The sequence below is a fragment of the Bubalus bubalis genome, chromosome 8, assembly GCF_019923935.1.
Source record: "Bubalus bubalis isolate 160015118507 breed Murrah chromosome 8, NDDB_SH_1, whole genome shotgun sequence".
Classification (NCBI taxonomy): domain Eukaryota; kingdom Metazoa; phylum Chordata; class Mammalia; order Artiodactyla; family Bovidae; genus Bubalus; species Bubalus bubalis.
The window spans coordinates 32,310,992-32,327,320 of record NC_059164.1 but is presented as its reverse complement, the minus strand read 5'-3'; the positions used below and the strand labels follow the sequence as shown (position 1 = coordinate 32,327,320).

Below are 16,329 nucleotides of genomic sequence, written 5' to 3'. Positions count from 1 at the left end.
ATATCTGAGGTTATTGATATTTCTCCAGGCAATCTTGATTCCAGCTTGTGCTTCCTCCAGCCCAGCATTTCTCATGATGTACTCTTCATGTAAGTTAAATAAACAGGGTGACAATATACAGCCTTGATGTACTCCTTTTCCTATTTGGAACCAGTCTGTTGTTTCATGTGCAGTTCTAACTGTTGCCTCCTGACTTGCATACAGGTTTCTCAAGAGGTGGGTCAAGTGGTCTGGTATTCCCATCTTTTGAAGAATTTTCCACAGTTTGTTGTGATCCACACAGTCAAAGGCTTTGGCATAGTCAATAAAGCAGAAAAAGATGTTTTTCTGGAACTCTTTTGCTTTTTCGATGATCCAGTAGATGTTGGCAATTTGATCTCTGGTTCCTCTGCCTTTTCTAAAACCAGCTTGAACATCTGGAATTTCACGGTTCACGTATTGCTGAAGCCTACCTTGGAGAATTTTGAGCATTACCTTACTAGTGTGTGAGATGAGTGCAATTGTGCGGTAGTTTGAGCATTCTTTGGCATTGCCTTTCTTTGGGATTGGAATGAAAACGGACCTTTTCCAGTCCTGTGGCCACTCCTGAGTTTTCCACATTTGCTGGCATATTGAGTGCAGGACTTTCACAGCATTATCTTTCAGGATTTGAAAGAGCTCAACCGGAATTCCATCACCCCCACTAGCTTCATTCGTAGTGATGTTTCCTAAGGCCCATTTGACTTCACATTCCAGGATGTCTGGGTCTAGGTGAGTGATCACACCATCGTGATTATCTGAGTCGTGAAGATGTTTTTTGTACAGTTCTTCTATGTGTAATATATGTCGGCCTAATTGTAATTTGATATTTTAACAGCTGTTACCTGCCAAAAATATATACAACCAGGAACTGCCATGATTTTCCCATTTTTAACTGGGCTATGATGACATTATTGCACTCTGTTAGAATCCACACCAGTCATCCTAAAAGTTGTGAGCCAGGGTGCCAAAACATCAATAACTTCTGGTTTTCAGGCCAACAGATCACACCATTTCTACTCACCATGAACTACACCATTATACAATATACAGCCTTGAACTGGAACAGTGTTGAACCAGAACAGTGGCCTAGTTTTAGCAATGCATGATTCTTCACTCTGCTAGACAAGACTCTTCACTCCCTTCTCTAGGGAGCCCTCTAAAACATTTTACTATTCCTATTTTTCAAATCACGAATAGAAAAATTTCATCAACTAGAAAAAAATCATTTTACATTTTATCGATAATAATTATGACAAGGTGTTTAGCTCTTGTATCCTGTTATGAGACTGTTCTCAAAGTCTGCAATGAGTGTTTCACAAAGAATCACTTGTACAGCAGACAGAACATCTCTCTGAATGCCTATCACAGATCTATATTATTATCATAAATATTCATCCAACTACCATTGAGCCTGCTTGCCAACGCAGGAGACTTTAGAGACGCAGGTTCAATCCCTGGGTAGGGAAGATCCCCTGGAGGAGGGCATGGCAACCCACTCCAGTATTTCTGCCTACAGAGTCCCCTTGGACAGAGTAGTCGAATAGGCTATAGCCCACAGGGTCGCCAAGAGTCGGACAAGACTGAAGTGACTTAGCATAGCATAGCACACCATTTAGAAACTCAATCTCACAAGTGAATTCCTTGATATCAGGGATAATACAATCAAGTCCAAACTCACTGTCTGACCTGTACCATTTAGGCATGTTAAGGTAAAACATTTTAAACTCAATATTCATCTGAGTGAATATATTAAGGAGATCTTATGGTTTATACAAGCCAAAACAGACTAATAATCTTGATTACCTTCTTTGTCCTAACAGTATTAAAATGGTATGACTTAATACTTATAATAACCCACAATACAAATATTATCCCCATGTTACAAATAAGGCAACAGAGGCTCCAAGAAAATAATTCAACTAAGATTGAGCTCATAATAGGCAAGGACAGAGCCAGTATCTGAGTACAGTCCTGATCTGCGATGAAGCTGTGGAATGCTCCTCTGTGATATCATCTACTGCCCAAACTACACAATGTTCAGATTTCATGAGTATTTAAAGACATTATTAAAGCATATTTTAATGGTAATTAAAAAACACATCTAACCTTTGAGAAATATATAAAAAGTTAAGTGGCAAATTATCTTAATCACCCAGGAAACGATAATCAACATAATGTAGAAGCAAATATTTCATACTTCATATTCCATTTAATGTTCCTCTTCTAACCTTTTTCCTTATATGTTATATCTTTGACTGCAGACCTTCCTGTTGGAAAAAAATCTCAGTGACACAGGGAGGAAAAAATGTCTACTCTCTCCCTACAGTTTCAAAAATGCCAGAGATTATCTGTACCTTAAATGTGATTCTGATAACGTAGCAAATCGTAAACATTCTAGAAGACACCTTACTCTTCTATTAAGTGTTCTGTAATGCTTTCTGTATAAAGGGATCTTGTAAGGCACCAATTTACAACCCATCCTGAGACTGCAACCATGTTATGTGAAAATAAATCTTTAATCTCTAAATTCAATAACCTAATTCTCATCAGTGACTTTAACTTTTTATTTTTTGCCTAGTAACTTAAAGAGATTAACTAGATTAATCTAGTAACTTAAAGAGATTAAAACTTAAATTGATTAGTATTTGATTAGTAACTAATCAATTAGTAGTTGATTAGTATTGAGATTAGTATCTTAAAGAGATTAAAAACAATTGTAAGGTTTCTTTGCAAAACCAGAAAGATCAAGGACACTTCCATCATAGCAATAAGATAAAACCTAACTCACAAATTCTTTTTTAAACTAAAAAGTTTGAGACTTTCCTTTAAATTATCAGAAGTAAAATAAATGTGATGCATTCAAATTTAATTCTTCAAATGGAAATATCTCTGTGATGAAATAAAAACTGACTACATAATTATTTTTAGGTTAAAAGCATTTAGACAAACTACCAGTATTACTTGCAAAAGAAAAATTACTTTCTTAATCTTTTAATTGTAAAGAAATAACCAGAAATCTCTATTGTTTGCTTCATGATATTTTTCTCCCTGCTTATAGTAGTGAGGGACACTACAGGATTAGTAGTATTAATGTGCTCCTCAGTGAGCGAGACCCCACAGGACACATTCTCTTTAAAAATACTTTTTAAAAATCTTAAGAAACAATAAGTGAACGTAATTCTTATCAAGACACAAATTCCTAGAAACACTAAATTTTTATGTTCCTTAATAAAACTTTTTTACTTAAAAAAGCATTTAATTTTCTTGGTCGCAAAGTATCTCCATGCAAGTTATGTGTTAATTACAGAAGGAACAGCAGTAACTATACAGAAGAGAAAAACATCTTAACCAAATGATTAAAATTAACATCACTAATAAAAGGCCAACAGACTTCATTGGACCTCTGGATGTGACACCCTGAGAACACACTGCTTGCTTACTATTCCAGCCCCAAATGGATAAGCTCATTCTAATTACAAGAAAAAGTAAACAAACTCAAACTGAGGGACAGTCTATAAAATTTCTAGCTTGTGTTCTCAGAAATACCAATCTCAATTGAGATAACCACTGAAACGCTAACATTAAAAGTAACTGAAGATACTGAGAGTCAATGCAAAATGTGATCCTGGATTAGATTCTGTACCAAAAAAACGAAAGCAATATGAAACATTACTTGGACAACTGATGAAAGTGAAATATGAGATATAGGTAAAATGGAAGTATTCTATTGATTTAAATTTCTTAAAATGAGCGCTGAACTGTGAGTGTGTAGGGTAATGTTATTGTTCTTAGGAAAAACACACTGAAGTACTATGGGGTATGCAACCTTTCAGGTAGTTCAAAAAATAACATGTCCATATATACAAGGAGGAGAGAATTATGACATGTGGAAAATGCTGAAAATTGATGAAGCTAGGAAAGAGCATATAGAAATTATTTTGTACTATCTTTGCAACCTTTCTGAAAGTTTGAAATTATTTCCACTGCTATGCATACACACTGAGGAAACCAGAAGGGAAAGAGACACGTGTACCCCAATGTTCATCGCAGCACTGTTTATAATAGCCAGGACATGGAAGCAACCTAGATGTCCATCAGCAGATGAATGGATAAGAAAGCTGTGGTACATATACACAATGGAGTATTACTCAGCCATTAAAAAGAATGCATTTGAATCAGTTCTAATGAGATGGATGAAATTGGAGCTGATTATACAGAGTGAAGTAAGCCAGAAAGAAAACACCAATACAGTATACTAATGCATATACATGGAATTTAGAAAGATGATAATGACAACCCTATATATGAGACAGCAAAAGAGACAAAGATATAAAGAACAGACTTTTGGACTCTGTGGGAGAGGGCGAGGAGGGGGATGATTTGAGAGAATAGCACTGAAACATGTATATTACCATATGTGAAATAGATGACCAGTCCAAGTTCAATGCATGAAACAGGGCCCTCAAAGCTGGTGCACTGGGACAACCCAGAGGGATGGGATGGGGAGAGAGGTGGGAGGAGGGTTCAGGACACAGGTACACCCGTGGCTGATTCATGTCAATGTACAGCAAAAACCACTACAATATTGTAAAGTATTTAGTCTCCAATTAAAATAAATTAATTTTAAAAAAGAAAAAAATTTAAAACCATCCTTAACATTAAGTAAATATTAACATGAGGAGGTTTTCACTATAAACAACTAACTGATAAAATTGTTTGACAAAATGGTATGGCTAGTAAAAGTGCTTTAAACTAGTACTTTAAACACTACTTTAAGGAGCTGTGCCAGATTGTAGATCAATACACAGTTTTCAACAACAAAAACCTTTCTATGAAAAAAATGTCAGCTCTACTAAACTGCACTCAGTGACATTCTGGCACATCCTGGTAACAAAAAGTTTATCTAGTGGCACTGTACGTTCAGTAGTGCAGTGTACTTTGAATGGATGCTCTTATATGCCATCTTTTTGCAATCACTAAAACCTTAAAATTATGCATATGCATTTGGAACCACACACACCACATTATCACAGTTAACTCTGGGTAACACAACCGAAGGTGCATTTTATCTTCTTCCCATATTTTGGAATGTTTCTACAGGGAACATGGATTAGTTTTACAAGAAAAAAGGAAACTTTTTAAAAAAGACTAAGTGAAAAAGACCTAAATAGCAGGCAATCAGATTTCTTGGAACTTGAATCCTACACCAAACATGACATTTTTCTTAACTTTACATACTGCCCAAACTTTTCCAAAAGGACTCACTTACAGCTGATCTTGAAGCTCCACAATTATATATTCTAATTGTTCCTTCTCCAGTTTATGAGCCAGGTCAGAATCTTCAATCCTCTGTAGTAGTATTTTATTCTGAGCGACAGATTCAGACAGCTGGTTCTCTCGAAGTTGTAAGAGTTCTTCAAGATAACCCTGGAAATAACAAGTGCAAAATTCTAATATGTATCTTGAAGATAAATGCTGAGTAGATTAAATGTTATTCTTAGCTATGTTGTAATGAAATTATTTCAAAGTATCACTGAAGAAATGGTAAATAAAACGGTTTTAACTGAATTAAAAATTTAACATATGTTCTCCATTATTTAAAGTTCTCTAAAGTTCAATGAGATGGCTGGATGAGATGAGATGGCTGGATGGCATCACCGACTCGATGGGCAAGAATCTGGGTGAACTCCGGGAGTTGGTGATGGACAGGGAGGCCTGGCATGCTGCAATTCACGGGGTCGCAAAGAGTCGGATACGACTGAGCAACTGAACTGAACTCAAAGTTCAATAAAGTATGTTTATAATTTAACATAAACCTGAGTTAAAATATTATAATTTCTAAGCTCTGCAACAGTGATGAACACTCTAAATGCCTTCAGGCTTCAAAACAGACTTAATTATAGAATGATTAATTAAAAATCTGCCTCTCAGTGATTATTTTTCAAAAACAGTTATTAACATTTTAGCATTAGCATATTACAGGAAAGCAGTATAATGTCTAGGTTAGGCCTACAGCGTAAGGGACTGTCTCATGTCATACTCCAGTTCTACTACTTATAAACTAAGTGTCCTTGGGTAAATTATTTAATCTCTCTGGGTCTTTGTTTCATCATCTAAAAATGTGGGAACAAAAAGGGTATCCAGCTGGGAAGATTAAATGAAAGGTAAAGTGTTTAGAATACTATTAATACCTGGTACCCTGTATGCAATGTATAATTTGTGGCTAAAATTATTAGCAGACACCTAAAGACAGATTCTCCCTTATCTTTTAACTCACTTATTGGTTCTTTGTCCTTTTGCCCTGCTTTCTAGGAGTGTTCATTTAATTTATTCTCCAAATCCTTATACTAAATTTCTGAACTCAAGAAATCTTATTTTTAATTTCCAAATTTTTTTTTCATGTTTTCTGCTGTTCCCTTCTCATGGCATTTTATAATTTTTAGATACAATGTGCTTTCTTCTTAGGATATTCATTAGACTCTTTATTTTTTCTTAAAGTATTCTTCTATTCCATTTCTTACCCTTTTTACGTGCTTAACATTAGAAAACTACTTTAGCTATTCTGGCTTCATAATACGTATTAATAGCAACTAGTACTGTTCCTGTCACTGAGCTTCTTTTTCAGATTTTTTTTCCTGTCAATTCTCAAATATTTGGTTTTCTCCATAATAAAATCTCAAAAATTAAAAATAAATTTAATTTTTACAAATGAAACTGTTATATGTGTACACAGCTTAGTTTAAGCTATGCGTGACTATTTGTAAACATCAGTAATTAAACAACACAAATTCCCAGCACCTGGATTCACTGCCAGTACTTTCAGAGTCACACGGTGTCTTTCTGATCACATCCTCCGTTCTCTGCAGGGACGACAACATCCTGAGATTTGTGTTTATCACCCCCTTGCTTTTCCTCCAGCATCACCACAAATGTGTGTCCTCTTAAACAATATACTGTTTAGTGTGGCTGAGTTTTACCCATATTCTCTTGCAACTTGCTCTTTCGTCTAGTGATGAGGCACTACAGTTGCTGCCTTTACTCGCAACAGTGCATAGTATTCTGTTGTGTGAATACTGCAGCTTATTTACTCACTCTCCTATCAATGGCCATTTAGATTATTTTCCGTATTTCTTAATATAAACAACATTACTGTGAACAGTCCATTATATGATACCTGGAACAGACATCTGAGAGTTTCTAGGAGACATGACTAGGAGTAGAGTTGCTGGTTCATAGGCCTTAGATATCTGCACACTTACTAGATAATGCTGAACTGTTCATACCACAGGTTTTAACACTAACCATATCCATTCGAATTCATGTGACTTTATATTAGTATCAAAGTTATACTGAATTCATAAAATCAATTGGAAACGATTCCTTCTTTTCCTATTCTCAAGAACAGCCAGTAGAAAACAGGAATTACTGCCTCCTGAACGTTTGGAAGCATCTACCTCAGAAACCAAACAGGTCTGGTGATTTGAGTGGAAGGAGGGAACGGATTTTAAACTAGTTGTTTAATTTCTTCAATGATTATAGGTCTGTAAGTTTTGAGAAGTAGTATTTATAAAAACTCATCTAAATTTTCTAAGATACTGACATAAAATTGATAAAATTATTAATAATTACAGGAGGGCTCTCCCTGGCATTTATAGTTATACTGTCTATTCTCTTTTAATTCTTAAAATCGTCTATCTGTGCCTCAACTCTTTTAAATTTAATTATGGCTGATTCTATTTAATTGGTTTGTACAGATAATCAGCTTTTGGTTTAACTGATTATGTACCTCTGTTTATTTCATTAATACCTGCTCTTATTTTTATTATTTTGAACTGGTTTGTTGTTTCTGTTTACTCTTGGATGCTTAGCTCTTTAATTTTCATTCTTTTCTAGAATAAGTAATTCTCCAAGTACTGTGCAAGTTGCAACTTAGTACTATCAGTGTCCATTGTTTTCATTCCTGTTTGTTTCTAAGTATTTTCTCATTTCTTTTTGACCCATAACTTAGAAGACTTTATTTTTTTTAAATCTCCATTGGTGTACTTTAGGTGGTGGTAACCTTTTTCTATTGAATCTAATTTTATTGTATTGTGGTCAGTGTTGTATCATTTTTTATATTTGCTTTGTGACCTAGTATAGCCCATAAAAAATGGAATAGTTGTCCCATGTATGCTTTAAAAGAATGTGTATTCTAATTGTTAGCATTTACCATATTAAAAAAAATAAATTTATTTATTTATTTTTGGCTTGGCGGAGTCTTCATTGCTGCGTGGGCTATCCTCCAGGTGTAGAATGTGGGAGGTACTCTCCAGCTGTGGTGCATGGGCTTCTCACCAGAAGGTGCAATTGCTTCTCTTGTTCTGGAGCACAGGTTCTAGGGCACACCGGTTTCAGTAGTTACCCCCCAGGCTTTAGAACACAGACTTAATAGCTGAGGTACATGGACTCAGTTGCTCTGAGGCATGTGGAATATTCCTGGATCAGGGATCGAATCCAGATCTTATGCACTGGCAGTCCACTAATCAAAATTGTAAATAATGCACTCACTGACCGGCAGGTGGATTCTTTACCACTGAGCCACCAGAGAAGTCCCTACCTTAAAGCTTATTTTAAGCTTACTAGTTGCATTGCTCAAGGCCATTACATCCTTACCAAGTTTTTGTCTGTTTAATCTGTAATTATTGGGAAGTGAAAATTTTCTACTACTATTATGGATTTATTCATTTTTCCTAGATATTCTATTAATTTCTATTTCATATTTTTCATGGCTGAATTTTTAAATGCATGTAAGTTCAGTACTGGAGAAGGCAATGGCACCCCACTCCAGTACTCTTGCCTGGAAAATCCCATGGGTGGAGGAGCCTGGTGGGCTGCAGTCCATGGGGTCGCTAAGAGTTGGACATGACTGAGCGACTTCACTTTCACTTTTCACTTTCATGCACTGGAGAAGGAAATGGCAACCCACTCCAGTGTTCTTGCCTGGAGAATCCCAGGGACGGGGGAGCCTGCTGGGCTGCCGTCTATGGGGTCGCACAGAGTCGGACACGACTGAAGTGACTTAGCAGCAGCAGCAAGTTCAGTACTGTGATAGATTGCTGGTAAATTCTTCTCTTTTAAAAAGGCAATATCTTTCTTTAGTCTTAATAATACTTTTTGCCTTGATGTCTAGTGTGAATTATACTGATATAGAATTATTTTGGTTAATATTTGCCTACTCTATTTTATCCTCCTAGTTTCAACGTTTTTTGAGTCACTATTTTATGCATGCCTTTTACAGACAGACAGCATGTCACTAAAACTTATGATTTAAAAAATAAATTTAAGGCAAAAACCACTACAATATTGTAATTAGCCTCCAATTAAAATAAATAAATTTAATTTGAAAAAACAAAAAATAAATTTAAGAGTTTGTCTTTTTTTTTTTAATTAATTTTTTAAATTATTATTTTTTTGGCTTCTCCATTTTAGCTTGTGGTATCTTAGTTGCCTGAACAGTGGCCGAACCAGAGCCTTGGGCAGTGAGAGCACACAGGCTTAACCACTGGACCACCAGCCATTCTCAAGAGTTTGTCTTAATTGTCAAGCTTATACCTTTCCCTTTTATGGCGATGCTTACTCTTGGTTGTATTGGGATTTCTGTTATTTTGTGTTTTTTTAAAATACTATCTTCATTTTTTCTCATTTGCTCTTTTCTATTGTAATAATCACATTTTCTTTATTTCTTCTCTTTCTTATCATCAGTTTAAAAGCTAAATAGTCTGTTTGTTTAACTGCAATTTTGGAAACAGGCATATACCTTAAAAAGGGTGTCTACACTCCTTTTATACTACACTACTTATAATACATAGATCCTAAGAGGCTTTAACTTCAATCACCCTTTCTCACCCTTTCTGATACTATTAGATAGTGTTTAGTTCCATTTTACTTCCCAGGGAGGTCTGAAGCCAGACCTAAATGTTAAGCTTCTGATATTTTGTAATTCAGTCATTAAAACACTGCTATTATTAACAATTAAATTATATAAACTCAGTTAAGTAAATTCAATTGAAAAACAAGGATTAAGTAAACTGTATTTAGAAACTACTCAAAATAACTACTACTTAAAATAACTACTACTCAAATAGTAGTAGTTGAGTAAAAATAACTACTCAAAATCCATCACTTCCCAAGTATTTTACAACAGTATATTATCGCTATCTGTGCTCTTCAAGTCACAGTCATTGTATTTCTCTGGGAGAAAAACATCTCTCCCTTATCTTGCATTCAGTAACATCAAACAGGTAGTTTTAAGTTGGCCATGACGGGAGTCTTTATCCCAGAGAAATCGGCAAATGAAAGCAAATCAGAGCTCACCAACTTCCCCTGCAAAGAAGGGGAACTTCTCCAGTTCTTAAGCATATTCTAGAACACCACTGCCACCCCATACTGGCATTAATACTGCTGCTGCTATCTCATGTAGTCAAGGTTTACCAATTTCTGTGCTTACTCTGCCACTGTGATCTCATTCCTGTCTTCGAGGTTCAGTTTCCAACTTGAATGATAGTGGGCCTAGATTTGCTGTGTCCTGTTGGTATTAAAACACAGGTACCTAGGTTAAGGGAATGGCCCCTCACCACCACCCCAGGAGTTTGCAATGCCTTTAACTCAATTTGCCCCAGTTGTTTATAGGCCCTTCCTTGTTTATAGAGTCCTTCCATTCAATTCAGTCGCTCAGTTGTGTCCGAGTCTTTGTGACCCCATGGACTGCAGCACACCAGGCTTCCCTGTCCAGGATCAACTGCTGGAGCTTATTCAAACTCATGTTCATTGAGTCAGTGATGCCATCCAACCATCCTGTCCTCTATTGTCCCCTTCTCCTCCTGCCTTCAATCTTTCCCAGTATCAGGGTCTTCTCAAATGAGTCAATTCTTCCCATCAGGTGGCCAAAGTATTGGAGCTTCACCTTCAGCATCAGTCCTTCCAGTGAATATTCAGGATTGATTTCCTTTAGGATGGACTGACTGGATCACCTTGCTGTCCAAGGGACTCTCAAGAGTCTTCTCCAACACCACAGTTCAAAAGCATTAATTCTTTGGCACACAGCTCTCTTTATAGTCCAACTCTCACATCCATACATGACTACTGAAAAAAATCATAGCTTTGACTAGACAGATCTTTGTTGGCAAATTAATGTCTCTGCTTTTTAATATTCTGTCTAGGTTGGTCTTAGCTTTTCTTCCGAGGAGCAAGCGTCTTTTAATTTCATGGCTGCAGTCACCATCTACAGTGATTCTGGAGCCCCCAAAAAATAATGCCCCACTGTTTGCATTGTTTCCCCATCTATTTCCCATGAAGTGATGGAACCAGATGCCATGATCTTAGTTTCCTGAATGTTGAGTTTTAAGCCAACTTCTCCACTCTCCTCTTTTACTTTCATCAAGAGGTTCTTTAGTTCTTTGCTTTCTGCCATAAGGGTGGTGTCATCTGCATATCTGAGGTTATTGATATTTTTCCCAGCAATCTTGATTCCAGCTTGTGCTTCATCCAGTCCAGCATTTCTCATGATGTACTCTGCATATAAGTTAAATGAGGAGGGTGACAATATACAGCCTTGATGTACTCCTTTCTCAGTGTGGAACCAGTCTGTTGTTCCATGTCCAGTTCTAACTGTTGCTTCTTGACCTGCATAAAGATTTCTCAAGAGGCAGGTCAAGTGATCTGGTATTCCCATCCCTTTCAGAATTTTCCAAAGTTGGTTGTGATCCACACAGTCAAACACTTTGGCATTGTCAATAAAGCAGAAGTAGATACTTTTTTGGAACTCTCTTGCTTTTTTGATGGTCCAACCAATGTTGGCAATTTGATCTCTGGTTCCTCTGCCTTTTCTAAATCCAGCTTGAACATCTGCAAGTTCATGGATCACATACTGTTGAAGCCTGGCTTGAATAATTTTGAGCATTACTTTGCTAGTGTATGAAATGAGTATAATTATGCTATAGTTTGAGCATTCTTTGGCATTGCCTTTCTTCGAAACTGTAATGAAAACTGACCTTTTCCAGTCCTGTGGCCACTGCTGAGTTTTCCACATTTGCTGGCATATTGAGTGCAGCACTTTCACAGCATCATCTTTTAGGATTTGAAACAGCTCAACTGGAATTCCATCACCTCCACTAGCTTTGTTCGTAGTGATGCTTCCTAAGGCCCACTTGACTTCACATTCCAGGATGACTGGCTCTAGGTGAATGATCACACCATCGCAGTTATCTGGGTCATGAAGACCTTTTTTGTATAGTTCTTCTGTGTATTCTTGCCACCTCTTCTTAATATCTTCTGCTTCTCATAGGTCCATACCATTTATGTCCTTTATTGTGCCCATGTTTCCATGAAATGTTCCCTTGGTATCTCTAATTTTGTTGAAGAGATCTCTAGTCTTTCCCATTCTATTGTTTTCCTCTATTTCTTTTCAATGTTCACTTAGGAAGGCTTTCTTATCTCTCCTTGCTATTCTTTGGAACTCTGCCTTCAAATGGGTACATCTTTCCTTTTCTCCTTTGCTTTTTACGTCTTTTCTCAGCTATTTGTAAGGCCTCCTCGGACAACCATTTTGCTGTTTTGCATTTCTTCTGGGGGGCGGGGGGATGGTCTTGATCACTGCCTCCTGTACAATGTCCTTAGTGAGCTCTTACTCTTTGAGAGAGAAGTTCTGTATGAAACTGTTTCAAATTTTATTCTACTTGGCATTTGCAGATTTTTACAGTGTAAAGGCTTTTAGTTATCTTAGTCTGACTTCCTGCTGGTATCTGGTACCGGAATTCTTCTTTCACAAGGTATTAAAGCTTTCTTTGTATATCTTAACTAGTAGTTGTTTGTCTACAGGAAATCTCTTCATATTTGTAAATTTCCTTTGTAACCATTTTCCTCAGTGTATTTTTTATTGTTCTAATATTTCTACTGATAATTCCACTAGGCTTTTCCTAAGTAGCTCATCTATGAATAACAGTAATTTGAAAGGAAGGGAAGAAAGGAAAATAAACAATACATGAAAATTAAGAGTTAAGATGCTAGTTGGTATCCCAGTCTGCTATGTACTCCCCTTTGCCTACTATAGTGCTTAACACACAAAAGCTGCTAAAATACCTGATTTTTTAAAAAGGAGAGAGAGACACATATATGGAATTTCTTAAGCAATCGCTATTTACTACATTTTCATAAACCAAATAATCTTTTATAAAACTAATCCTAGAAATTAATACTTCAAACATATAAATGAAACTGCATACAGGAGAATAAATGGGTCAGTGTTATATTAAAATGTAAAATTAGAAAAAGTTTAGCAAACAAAAGCCTCTCCTAAAATTGGGCCTGATTTTTAATTTAGAGGGGGACAATCCAAGAACAGAAAGGGAGTAGCAGTAGGTAAATACTTGTGTTTAGCTAAAAGATCTTTTGGTAGTGACAGTATAAAGGCAGTAACTAGAGTCGAAATGAAGTGACTTCTGATGACTGATACACACCTTCTGTTCCAGGGTGAGCTGATACTTCTGTTTGACTCTCTTACACTTGTTGAACCAACTGTTCTCATCCATGATGACTGGAGGCCCAGCCTTCTCTGGAGTGCTGCTCTCGCTGTCACTGCTTCCCAGAGTCCTCAGCTCTTCCTCATCGCTGCTGATACTATCAGAACTGAGAAGATCAACATTTTTTAAAGAAATAAAGTTCACACTATGTTCCACGTTGGTTTTTTAGAAATACTTCAGCATTTACAAGTTACTGGTAAGTAAGCTCCAAAATGTTCAGCACTAACTATACAATAATGATGATATTATCATCAGGCCTACAGATGCTACAGAAGAAGTTCAAGTGAGGTTTACAGATCTAAGGCATTAACACAGGAAAACTAAGAGAATGTCCAAAAGAGAGGGGAAAAAACTTCCAAAGAAGAGAACCAGAAACTCCACATGTGCTGAGAAGAGTTTTCTCACTGGGTTGTTTCCACTGACTGTTCAACCTCCATTGTAAGGCAGACAGCACACCTCCAGAGTGCTGCCAGTTGGGGTGTATATCAGCACAATGCTCACGATCAGCTCGGCTTCAACTGAAAACAAGAGGTTCAGAAAGCCAGTTATACCTAAACACTTTCTACTGGGGGGAAGAAGGGGAGACACAGGTGAAGCAGAGAAAAAATCCATTACAATCCATATGTAAAATTCCTTATGACATCAGTATGGTAGAAAACACAGAATAAGGTGAGGAAAGTAGGAGAGAAGCTAAATAATGGAGAGAAAGGTGTGCTAAGATGATTGTCTACTTTAGAAGAAAAATATACTTTAAAAGGAACAGGAAAATAAATTTTAAAATACCAGCAATGATATTAACATTTAAGAAACAGCATAAAAATAGTCTCTATAACCCTCAAGGTTATCAAAAAGAGGAACAAAATAAGAAAATACAGTAAATTTAAAACAAAAAATAAGATGGCAGAATAAGCACTCATACAAAAGAAATTACAAAAATCTTAAATAGGTTTAAAATCAACAACCAAGTCAGATGTTCTGGTTTGATTTAGGCAAGTAAGTGCCAACAGTAAGCTATCTATAAAATACACATGAATACAGAAAAATTAAAATTAAAAAGATGGAAACACACCTAGAAAATATGAACCAAAGGAACTCCAGGTCAGAAATTATAATTTTCTAAGTTAATATAAATATAATGGTAGAAAATACAAGGATCAAAGAAAGATATTCTATTTCTTTATCCTCCACAATCAGCATTTGCATCTGTTGGGTTCCTGAGTCAGGTCCAAGCACATTGCAGACTTGAATTAGAGACTGCTACATAAAAGTTCAACCCAGGTGATGTTCTTAGCTAATGATCTCAGAAACAAACCAATGAGCAAACATGCCAAATGAAGTCTGCCTGTCATATCTGTGGCTCTTGGCAGCTGATAATAAAGTTCCAGTTTTGAAAAAGAGACAAGCAGAGCTCTTAAACAATGATACTTGACATTAAAAATTAAATGAATTAGCTAAAAAGCAGATAAACTTAAGAGAATTAGTAACATTTAAGGTAGATACAGTGGAGTGAGAAATATATTAAAGGGCCTAGGTCTGATTGATAGATAAGAGTGCCTGATGAACTATGGACTGAGGTTCGTGACATTGTACAGGAGACAGGGATCAAGACCATCCCCATGAAAAGAAATGCAAAAAAGCAAAATGGCTGTCTGGGGAGGCCTTACAAATAGCTGTGAAAAGAAGAGAAGCGAAAAGCAAAGGAGAAAAGGAAAGATATAAGCATCTGAATGCAGATTTCCAAAGAATAACAAGAAGAGATAAGAAAGCCTTCCTCAGCGATCAATGCAACGAAATAGAGGAAAACAACAGAATGGGAAAGACTAGAGATCTCTTCAAGAAAATGAGAGATACCAAGGGGACATTTCATGCAAAGATGGGCTCGATAAAGGACAGAAATGGTATGGATCTAACAGAAGCAGAAGATATTAAGAAGAGGTGGCAAGAATACACAGAAGAACTGTACAAAAAAGATCTTCATGGTCACACGATGGTGTGATTACTCACCTAGAGCCAGACATCCTGGAATGTGAAGTCAAGTAGGCCTTAGGAAGCATCACTACGAACAAAGCTAGTGGAGGTGATGGAATTCCAGTTGAGCTACTTCAAATCCTGAAAGAAGATGCTGTGAAAGTGCTGCACTCAGTATGCCAGCAAATGTGGAAAACTAATCAGTGGCCACAGGACTGGAAAAGGTCAGTTTTCATTCCAATCCCAAAGAAAGGCAATGCCAAAGAATGCTCAAACTACCGCACAATTGCACTCATCTCACATGCTAGTAAAGTAATGCTCAAAATTCTCCAAGCCAGGCTTCAGCAATACATGAACCATGAACTTCCTGATGTTCAAGCTGGTTTTAGAAAAGGCAGAGGAACCAGAGATCAAATTGCCAACACCCGCTGGATCATAGAAAAAGCAAGAGAGTTCCAGAAAAACATCTATTTCTGCTTTATTGACTATGTCAAAGCCTTTGACTGTGTGGATCACAATAAACTGTGGAAAATTCTTCAAGAGATGGGAATACCAGACCACCTGATCTGCCTCTTGAGAAATCTGTATGCAGGTCAGGAAGCAACAGTTAGAACTGGACATGGCACAACAGACTGGTTCCAAATAGGAAAAGGAGTACGTCAAGGCTGTATATTGTCACCCTGCTCATTTAACTTATATGCAGAGTACATCATGAGAAACGCTGGACTGGAAGAAGCACAAGCTGGAATCAAGATTGCCAGAAGAAATATCAATAACCTCAGAT

General features: G+C 36.7%; 1 protein-coding gene across 6 annotated transcripts in view; it reads right to left on the bottom strand.

Moving 5' to 3' along the window:
• LOC102406256 (RUN domain-containing protein 3B) overlaps window positions 1–16,329 on the bottom strand; it is a 190,740-nt gene that overhangs the window by 47,078 nt on the left and 127,333 nt on the right. For all 6 annotated transcript variants that reach the window (XM_025290984.3, XM_025290982.3, XM_025290985.3 and 3 more), the window contains 2 exons: window positions 13,515–13,683; window positions 5,291–5,448 (listed from right to left, as the gene is read on the bottom strand). In XM_025290984.3, the coding sequence (XP_025146769.2) occupies window positions 5,291–5,448; window positions 13,515–13,683 (327 nt within the window). The remainder of the gene's footprint in view (window positions 1–5,290; window positions 5,449–13,514; window positions 13,684–16,329) is intronic.